This window comes from Gadus chalcogrammus, chromosome 20 (assembly GCF_026213295.1).
Source record: "Gadus chalcogrammus isolate NIFS_2021 chromosome 20, NIFS_Gcha_1.0, whole genome shotgun sequence".
NCBI lineage: Eukaryota > Metazoa > Chordata > Actinopteri > Gadiformes > Gadidae > Gadus > Gadus chalcogrammus.
In genome coordinates this window covers 5778290-5789388 of record NC_079431.1, presented here as the reverse complement: position 1 = coordinate 5789388, position 11099 = coordinate 5778290, and the positions used below count along the sequence as shown (strand labels likewise).

General features: G+C 47.7%; 1 protein-coding gene across 2 annotated transcripts in view; it reads left to right on the top strand.

Moving 5' to 3' along the window:
- The window catches only part of fgf14 (fibroblast growth factor 14), a 68674-nt gene that overhangs the window by 25859 nt on the left and 31716 nt on the right, over positions 1–11099 (top strand). Inside the window, exon 1 of one of the 2 annotated variants that reach the window (XM_056580106.1) lies at positions 8689–9881. The exons of the other annotated variant lie outside the window; for it this stretch is intronic. Coding sequence (XP_056436081.1) covers positions 9689–9881 — 193 coding nt within the window. The 5' untranslated portion in view covers positions 8689–9688. Of the gene's footprint in view, positions 1–8688; positions 9882–11099 lie in introns of those variants that run through there. 2 annotated transcript variants of the gene reach the window in all.

Below are 11099 nucleotides of genomic sequence, written 5' to 3'. Positions count from 1 at the left end.
GAAAAACTAAACCAAAGCCTAGAGCGGTTTATTGCATAACCCTGTACCTTATTCAGTTTGGATGGGGCCTCAGTGGATACTGAATGAGCAGTGTGTGCACATCCGGCTGTAATCTTCCCGCTCTGCATTTAAAGCACCCAGTAATAGATTTCAACAGTAAATGTAAATTATTCAGATCTTCCAGCCTGTTGTTTCTCCAGGGATGATTACCTTAGCGTTCCTTCTATGAAGATTTACACATTTTTGCCACTTTTACACAATTTTTCCAAGCAGGCTCTTCACATTGTATGTATTGTCTTTTTATATATGTACCTATTCTTATTTTATGCCGTGGTCCCTTCTCATACCAATATGTATGCAGCTTTTTACATGCTAATTTAACCTTTTCGAAAAGGAATCTGCATAGTGCTGTTGTGTTGTGTTCCATATGACAGCACAGAAATGCACACACACACGCGCATTCATACTTACACACACACACACACACACACACACACACACACACACACACACACACACACACACACACACACACACACACACACACACACACACACACACACACACACACACACATACGCACGCACACACTCTGCCGTTCTTGATAAATCTGTGGAGAGACAGTGTTTGATTGATGTCATACTTAATGCATAGACATAGATCGTTATGATGTAGTCCTGCCATTTCCCCTGACCCATTCACCTGTTTTAATGAAGCCATAGAAATACTTGCACACACACACACACACACACACACACACACACACACACACACACACACACACACACACACACACACACACACACACACACACACACACTATATCCACATGTAGGAGGAGTGTGGCTAGTCACCATGTGAGGGAGGGGCGGGGGGGGGGTAGGTCAGGACAGGGAGGTTAGGGGACAATTTACAGTAAAACAGCCTCTAATGACCATCAGCGTCATATCTTCCTCCATTACAGTCACCATCGTCCTTTCATTATCTCCGGAGGGAAAGTCGCCCCCACTCAGCCATGCAGCTAAAGGGGCCGCGGTTCCTCCATAAGCGGCGGCCTCATGGGGGACGTACGGGTGGCGCGTGCCAGGAATTGCCCTGCCCTTATGGAGGCCCAGTAAGACATTAAATCACGGCTTCAGCGACGTGCAGGGCCCCTCAATGAGGTATAAGCGCTCATGTTTCAGTGCGCTTTGTCCAGTGCGGGTCACGGTTGATGAATTGACAAGCTCGGTAATGGCCTGCATGGCATACCGATGACTCTGTTATGTGGGCACCTGCCAGCAAAGGTGTTTCACTCTTTTCAATCAATGTTACAGAGTATGTGAGTTATTGTGCGACAACATCGCACCACACAATTCAAGAGAAAACGTTGTTTTAGATCGTTCTGTGCTTTTACACAAAAACGCCCGACCCGACGTTTGAATTGGCTTTGGGTCTGTGTGCCTGTTGCTGATGTATTGATGTTTGTGTGTTTTGGAATTTGGCAATATTTGTGTGTTTAGTGCGTGTATGCGTGTGAGCGCGGGTGTGCACGTTTGTGTGTGTTTGGAAACTGGGGTGTGTGGGAGTGAGAGGTGGGGAGAGCTATGCGACGCTTCCGTCCTCCGATTTTAAAGACTTTCCCCCCATGTAGGTGTCTCCTCTAACTGCGCCGGGAGTACAGCCAACTAATGTACCCTGTAGTGCTAGCTGGCCTGGTTCGGTTTGAGTGGTGTGTTGGGGGCGACCAACTCCTACCAACTTTAAACTCCTTGCAGATCCATCAAACATGATGCATGCTCTGTCTCCGCCCCCTAATTTGAGTAAATTCATGGGCTCCTTACGTTCACACACACACACGCACACACACACACACACACACACACACACACACACACACACACACACACACACACACACACACACACACACACACACACACACACAGTCACACACACACGCACACACATTTTATGCTAATCGTAACCTACTTGCAACACGATGTATGCACATTCCCAGGTCATTAGCAGCAGACACGGCATACTTTAGACACGAGACGCATACGCCTGATGCCAGCCTATCACATACATGCATACATTCATCAAAAACATGAAGATGTCAACGCATAGGCCCGGGTTCATTACCACCACATATCTCTCTCGTTATCTCTTGTTCCCTCTCTCACAAAAACACACGCACCCATACACAAACACACCCACACATGTACAAACTCACAGACGCACACACACACAAGCTTGGCGTGTGCCCTCACTTCTGGATGAGCTCATTATTTCACACACATATCACATGCGTGCTTGTAGATATTGAATAGCATCGAATTCCATATAGCAACTTGGGACACACACCCACACACGCACACACGCTGAAGGCTGGCCTGTGAGAGGGCTATAGACTAATTGATATTCTTCAACACTGCTCAGGGCTTCTCCAAGGAAGCCCTTACGCTGTAGCGGTGCTGACAATGCACTTTCTACCCCTGCTGCAGACTCACTACACCATCAAAGGAGGTGTGTGCGTGTTTGTGTGTGTGTGTGTGTGTGTGTGTGTGTGTGTGTGTGTGTGTGTGTGTGTGTGTGTGTGTGTCTGTGTGTGTGTGTGTGTGTGTGATTTTATGTGTGTGCGTGTGTGTGTGTTTGTGTGTGTGTGTGTGTCTGTGTGTGTGTGTGTGTGTGTGTGATTTTATGTGTGTGCGTGTGTGTTTGTGTGTGTGTGTGTGTGTGTGTGTGGACATGTATGTGTGTGTGTGTGTGTGGCTTAGCTCTTGAGTGTCAGGTTGTGCGTGTGGTTGTGTGTATGGTTGTGTTTATGTGAATGTGTGTGTGTGTGTGTGTGCGCAAAACAGAGACATTGGTTTACAACAAAAAGATCCAATGCGTGTGAACAGTATTCCCTCATCTCTCGCTGTAACTCTCGACGCAATTCATCTTCATCCTTACGCAACTGCGGTTCATATTTCTATAGCTTCCTTTCGCTTGTCCTCTTTCTCTGAAAAACTCTGCAACAATGCATTCCATTTTGTTTTGTTTTCCTCCCGGATAATGGGTGGTATTAGAGAATGGCGTTTTGATTGGAACTGTCATTCAGGCTGTAGACGGTAAATTGCCTCGACGTGCTTGAGAGTGTAGCTGGTCCCCTTTTCTCACCGAAATCAGGTTATCTCTGGCCGTTTGAATGTCCAAGGCACACGACGCGAGCCCCCTCGGCTACAGTGTTCCTATTAGCTGTGGATCTGCTTGACCTTCTTCCTGAGCTCCCCTTGGGGAGAGCCCGGCCACTGCACCAACCAGCACAAGTGAGGCCTCATAAGTGGAGCGTCCTCGCGGTAAGCAGGAATTCAATCGGACAATCAAGCTGTGATCACGGCGAGTACTGTCGACCCAGCCCGGTGTGTCTGAATCTAACCCTCTCAGCCCTCCATCCTCTCTTTCCTCCTCTTTCTGCAGAGTCCCTCGCTCTCTATCTCTGATTGTGAATGTGAGCCTCTCTTTGTGTTTCTTTTGGAGTGAGACGTCCATATTCATCACATACGATAATGCTGCAAAATCATGTCTCTCTTGAATAACAGGTGCTTCGCCTTGAGACCCATCTGTATAAATCTAGGTGAAACACAAATAAAACGTTGAAAGACCGGTCTGATACTGCCTGCTATACCACACATGGTTTCGAAATACTGTTGAATGAATAAAGAATCATCATTTATTGCATTACAGTATACCATAGTGTATTACACACCCCTGCTGGGGGTCTTTACACCCTTGTCTGAATCCCGACCCCCCCTCCTCATGGGAGACGGACCCCCCGTCACCAGAAGCCATGCTGAGACTGTGTTGCTGGCTTAGTCAGTACAACCCGTGTATTGTATGTGTACACGTAGCAGCTCATTCACAGCAGGAACCAGGGAGAGCAATACCACCCGTTGCACTCCCCCCGTGGGAGACTGCAAAGCTCCTTCTGAGTTGAGGGATTGGCCCTAACGTGGGCATTTAGTCCACAATCAATCGAACCCTCTCAAGTAGTACGAATATTGAAGGATTTACTAAGTAAAAACATTGATGATTTGGGAAATAAAGAGGAGAATCAATCACAAATAACGAGTTACACACACACACACACACGCACGCACGCACGCACGCACGCACGCACACACACACACACACACACACACACACACACACACACACACACACACACACACACACACACACACACACACACACACACACACACACACACACACACACACACACACACACACACACACACACACACACACACACACACACACAGCTCCAGAAGCACTTGTGTGCTTGATAGACTGGGCTCTTTATGGGCTAATCTGGCCCTTTTTCTGATTGCTTCACTAGATGGACTCGTGGCATTTACAGGATTTGATTGTGAGTCCCATAGCATGTGGGCGGTGGGGGAGTGGGGGGACAAAGCCTTGATAAGCAAAGCCGTTACTCTTTTTTCAATTAAATTAGCTTTTCTCCTCAGGCTGTGAGGAGAAAAAGTCGGATTATCGTTCCTTCTTTCTTTCTCTCGCTCTTTCTGTTTTTCTTTCTCTCTGTCTTTCTTGCTGTTCTCTCCTCCCATGACGCTCTGGGCCTTCACACGCTGGGAGCACCTGCTGACTTTATTCCACCAGGGGGGGGTGGTGATGATGGAGATGGTGGGGACGGTAGGGGTGGCGTGGGGTTGATGGTGAGGGTATAGTGTTGGGTGGGGATGCTGGTGGTGGGGGTGGTGGTGGGGGTGGTGGTGATGGAGATGGGGGTGGTGGTAGGGGCGGGGGGGGTGGTGGTAGGGGTGGTGGTGGTGGTAGGGGCGGTGGTGGTGGTGGTGGTGGTGTTGGTGGGGGAGACATCCCTTCCCCCAATAGACAGAATCGACCGTCCTTCTCATCCCATCAAGGTTTGCCTCCAGCCCCACGGCCACCTGACCTCTTGATAATTGGGATGCAAATCGCATTAGACTTGGATCTGCCCTGATGAGCAGAGAGATCGGGGGGGGGGGGGGGGGGGCTTCCCAAGTCTTCATTCAGCCTTGGCACATCCACAGAAACAGCACTGTGGGCAGATGGCTTTCTATGGGCATATTTCTTGATTGCAATGTCAACGACACAGGAAGAGAAACGGTAATGGACAGACGGAATGATTCTTTGAAATTACCTTATTTGTATGAATCATGTGTGTTCATATCTAGGCTAGTTTCCCCCCCCTAAGATGTACCATCATATACTCTCTGACGCATGCGAGCCTGTATATTAAATACATAAAACTTTGATGACATTCTAACCGGTTTCCCAAACAAACATTTAAACTACAATAAAACCATCTATGTCCTTCACATTTCTCGTGGCATTCAGCGCAAACATCTATAGAAGCGGCGTGTCATTGTTTAGACTTTTTATGGGACAAATTGATGTGAACACATTGGGGCGGACGGTGGCTGGACGCTAACCACGTTAGCCCTATAAGTAGAGGCTTTAGAAGCCTCCGGAAGCCATGTTACCGAGGGGGGAAAGGTCTCGGTCCGGTCGCCGTGGGAGCGGGCGGTCTGCCCTGCCATGGACTCGCGCAAGTTCTCGTGTAGGAGGAAGAGGCATCTAGGTATGTAGGCGCTGCCTTATCTATCCTTCCTCTAATAGGAAGCAAAGGGGGTCGCGGGATGGCTGGTGTGATATCAATTCAGACGGCTCGGTAATCGACTCGTCAGGCCTCAGGAGTGTCTCCTGTGGTCTTCCGCGCTCTGGTCAGGCTTGCAGTGTTTTTATTTTTTTATTCCATGTGCTCTTTCTGTTGGAAAGCGTATCAGACCGTCCACACGTCTCCCCTACCTCCCTCCCCCCTCCCTCCCTCCTGCCCTCCCCCTGAAGTCTGTGTGGTGCAGTTGAAGAGTTAGAATCGGTGGCTGGGCACTGCTACTCTCTCCTGCTCCCCCTCTTGCCAAAGTTGTCATTGTAAGGTTTGCTTTGCTTTGTTTCAATATGTTTGGATTAGTTGTGTTGTTTCTAGACAGCAGGCCTAAAGGAAAGGGTATTACACACAGCACTTGAGGCAAGCAATGAGATTTCTATCTTATTTTTTTAATTTATTAAAATGCCACACCAACAGTGTCAATCTGATTCCGTAGATGTAATCAATATAGTAACATTCTAATATTAAATTTTCGAAAAAACCAACAAAAAACATTTAGTTAACAATGCTTAGGCCTATGTACACATATTGCTGATGGGTGTTGCAATTTCACGCCATAGAGCAATATATCATCATTTATATTCATAATAATCGTTTCAGCAGCGACGCATATATCACCATTTATGTTAAGTCTCTCTCTGAGAACTCTCCCGGTCTCCACCACCACTGCGTCGTCGTGCGCATCCCAGGACTGAGGGGACTATTGTTGAGGAGACAGTGTCCGCTGCTGGTGGCTTCGCTAACTGCAGTGACTTACCCGTGTAGTACTCGGAGCCACCCGGCAGTGTGCGAGAGAGAGACACGGCATAGGTGAACTCTATATACCATCCGCCGCGAATGAATAGGTTAAAGTAGCCTACGTGGACTCAAGGAATCCGCTCACGGTTTGAGTTTCGCGTTGAAACCCATCATGTTAAATATTGTGCACAGAAGAGTAGAACCCCCACCCCCTACACACACACTAACACACACACACACACACACCATTGATCTGCATCTTTGCTGCAGAGCGACCCTCCTCCACGATACATCATAGGCTTATAGAGACGAGCTATAAACTGACGATGATAATTCGTTTATTAGGCTAGGCTGTGGTTTTAAGCGTCAGCTGTGATTTGTTTAAACGGGTTTTTATATTTGAGCCAGATACAACATAATCACTCTGAGCAAGCTAGACGACCATTTTCCCTAATATGTGGTGTGTCTGCTTCAACAAGTGCGTTGTGCAGACGGAGATCCCAAACGTGTTGCGCTCCGAATCCCCAACGCGCCAGATGTTAAATGACGCCGACAAACAGCAGATGGCTCTCTTGAGTTTTAATTTCTGTGGGCTATACACGAGATTGAGAATTCATTTGAAAACAAGAAGGGTAGGTTGTAGTGTTGCATGTTTTGCCTTGATTCAACAGAACCCAACGGGATTCGTAATTGAGGGAACGACGGTGTTCTTACGCGTTATTATAACGACACACATAGATTGGATTCTAGCAGTTTGTGATTGTGCTGGGTTTCCAATCACACCTGGAACGTTGTCACGGTGTCAGAGAGGACGGGGTCTGCAGGATTCCTGCTCCTCATGCGTGTGAATCACCGTGGAGACTCTACCGGGAGGAGTGGTGCTGTCCATGGTGCTAGAACCGCTAAGGAGCCAGGGAGCAGCATGCATTACGCACGTCATAAAGCACTAGTTACGGGGTCCAGGGTGGCCGGTCCTTCTGTACAGCAAAATCTATTTGCTGTTGAAGCCGATTCATGTTCATTCATTTGGCGATATAATTTGAGTTATAAAATGTGAATTGTGTGACATGCAGGTGTGTTGGTGAACCCATCCCTTAGCTCGACATGATTGAATACCATAATGAAAACTAGGATTTAATATGAATTGGCAATTTGGCAAAAAAAAATAATTATATTATTATTATTATGAAAAACCAGGCTGTCGTTTTCAAATGTAACGACATCTATATCTATCATGTTTCTCGCTTTTAGAATTTTTTGATAGGGACGATATTCTGGGGGCTTTCTGGTCTGCTCGGTGTCTACAGCCCACCTGTGGGCCACCTTGACGGGCATTATCACTCTGAACAATAATGACCTTTGTCTTTGAAAACACTGTAAATCCGTTAAGATAAAAGCGTCCCCTAAACCAAAGTCATTAATGGTGGCGCCACTAAATAAATACAGTCTATCAACCACTTAGGACTCATCAAGACCGTCGGAGGATGAGTTTTTCTTGTAAAAAATAAAAAAATCCCTCTACGGTGAGAAAAACTTTCCCATTTCCCAAATTAGCTGTAGGGAAACCCATGAATTGAACGAAGTCACCAAATTGTGTTGACCTTACCTAACCACCAAAAGCCCAAACCCAATCAGATCACACGGACGCCTTCCGTCGACCTATTCTTCAACGTACACACCAGAAGACATCCAAACAGCTTCATAACCGGTCCAAACCATTAATACCGCCCCCCCTCCCTCCCGCTGATGATTTTCCCTAAAGCACGGGGGCTTTGACGCGCTCGGTCGAGAGGGGAGGGAGGGAGCGAGGCAGGGCATAGCCGTGTGTGTATGTGTGTGGCGTGGTGTGTGTGTGTATGCGTGTGTGTGTGTACGTTAAGGGGACGAGTCGCCGCGAGGACTTGTTGATTGGGAGGATCTGATCTATGTGGGGACAGTGAACGAGTGACCGCTGCACTACCCAACTGTTCAGGTGGCCATTCATTCAACGTTCATGGCTGAAGCTCGCCTATTTTTTCTTCTATATTGTATTTTTACGCACCGATCGCCATAGAATCTCCCGCGCGGTAGAATCGATGTGGATAGAAAACACATCTGTCTATCGAAGTCGAAATGTCTCTGCAGCCTCTCGGGGCGTTGGAAGTTTTTTCTTTTGAATTTGTATGCAGCTGCCATACAATGCAGACGTATTCTTCACAGGACTCCAATCCGCTTTGGTACCAGTTTTTGCTCCCGGGTTCCTGTCGCGCACAGCCGTCCGTCGTGTGACCACTGGTGTCTGAGCTTCTTTTGTGTTGTTGCTGCATACAAATAATAACAATATCACAAGGATTACAAAGAAGAAAAACACTCGATTACGCATCAACCTCGGGGGAAGGCTGTGGCTGGGTCCGCTGGCTGGCTGGCTGGCTCTGTGACCGGACCATAACTTAACTTGTCCGCATTCCGTTAGAACTTGCAGTCAGCGCACATCATCGATGCCTTTTCGCACACGTCTCCGAGCGCCTGTCATGGAAAACGGCCGTCACACGTTCTCCGTGGCGGATGAGCGATCGCAAAACTCCTAGACGTCGCCGCTTCGCCCAAACCGCCGCTCCGATGGTCGGATAGCCGACGTCGTCAGAGGCGTCGACGCTCGTTTGATTGCCCGGCGGCGGCGAAGACGCGGGCACCGTAACCGTTCATTGATATGCGAGATATTCCGATTTATTGAAAGATATTCGAAAAAGAATAAAATAAGGAAATAGATGAAGACGCAGCGAGGAGAGAGTTGAGTGCAAATCACTGCAGCTCGTCCTGGACAATTTAGGAGGCGCTGGGAGACAACGTCTCAGCGTTAGGCAATGCCATGTAAAGCAGCGTGCAGGTATGACTGATCATATGCTGTCTCTGTCCGCCTGAGGCGGGCTGACTTGTGTCTTTTTTGTTGCTCATGACGGCAATATGGAAATAAATATGAAGTGACATATTTATTTTTCTCCTCCACGATGTCCAAGAAGAACTCGAACGACGATTGACACCTGGCTGTCTCATCTCAGCGTTACCATGTAGTGTCTCGACAGTAACAGACACTGCGCACACTTCTAAAAACAGCGTTATAATACCCGATTCCAACGCTGAAAGGACCGCTTCGGAGCGCAAAAATGGGACTGTGATCCGGGCCAGGAGCTCGGAGAGGCGGGTTGTTTATGTGTAGTCTGTGCTCCGTGCGCGCAGACTGGACGTGAGCAGTTGCGAGGTGATTTGTAAAAGACATGGCTGCTGCCATCGCTAGTGGCCTGATCAGGCAAAAGCGACAGGCACGAGAGCAGCATGTAGACCGGCCCGCCACCAACCGGCGGCGAAAGAGCCCCAACAAGAACAAAGGGCTCTGCAATGGGAACCTGGTCGACATCTTCTCTAAAGTGCGCATCTTCGGCCTCAAGAAGCGACGACTACGGAGACAAGGTGTGAGGAACTTTATGTAGTGTGTACGTGCGTGCGCGCATGCGTGCGTGTGTATGTTTGTGCCTGTGTGTGTGTGTGTGTGTGTGTGTGTGTGTGTGTGTGTGTGTGTGTGTGTGTGTGCGTGCGTGCGTGCGTGCGTGTGAGCGTGTGTGTGCGTGTGTGTGTGTGTGTGCGTGTGTGTGTGTGTGTGTGTGTGTGTGTGTGTGTGTGTGTGTGCGAGTGTGTGTGTGTGTGTGTGTGTGTGTGTGTGTGTGTGTGTGTGTGTGTGTGTGTGTGTGTGTGTGTGTGTGTGCGTTCTCGGTGTGTCGAATCTGAGCGTGTGTGCAGGTGTGCCGGTCAATATAAACCAGCACACATACATTCATTTAGCCGTGACAGCCACTGGTTGATCGCCCTTATATATAGGGCCACGATGACCGAGTCCCATTCACTGCCAGTTGTATTAAGATATAGAAAATGTAGTAAATTGTAGTAAATGTAGTAAAAAACACTCCTTAATTTGGCCATAGCGTTTTTGCTTTAGGGGAAATGACCGGTTACACGGTAAGGCCTTCATTAACCTATAGTCACAAACTCAGTGGTTGAAGCACTCATGGGGATGAACGAGTGCAACAATTGCCTCGGGATTAAACGCAATATGACAGCCTTCAGACTATAGTCAACCCTTATTGGTTCGTGCAGTTTTAACGATCTGTCAACTCGCACTGTGCTCGGAAAAAAAGGGGGCCACAATCGTTTTACGCAGAAATTGCTGAACCACTTTGTTCATAAGCACATGTCGTCAGAAGCAGAAAATGAAAGACGTTTATATGCAAGCAAGAAGGTCAGCATCCCCGCGTAATGGGGGTTACGCCTTCGTTCTATTTTTCACGCATTGTTCGAATCCGTCTGCCAGGGCCCGTTATACCAATCGTTGATGTTCGTTCCACTTATGAAAATGTCATATACCATTTGCCTGTCAATCGAACGGGATTATTCTTTGCACTATCATTCACTCGTATTGAGCTCTGAACGATGGCAGCATTTCATGTAAAATGCAACAGGTACAAAACCTGCTGCATTCATCATCATCCACGCCGTTTTTGTCCTTTGTAATTCCCCGGTTCAATGTATCAAATATTATACATTTTTCTTTGATATTTATGTTTTGATGTCCAAAACCTAGATAGTATTGCCCCATTATAATCATGGGATTATGATTATATAAAAAAACTGAAC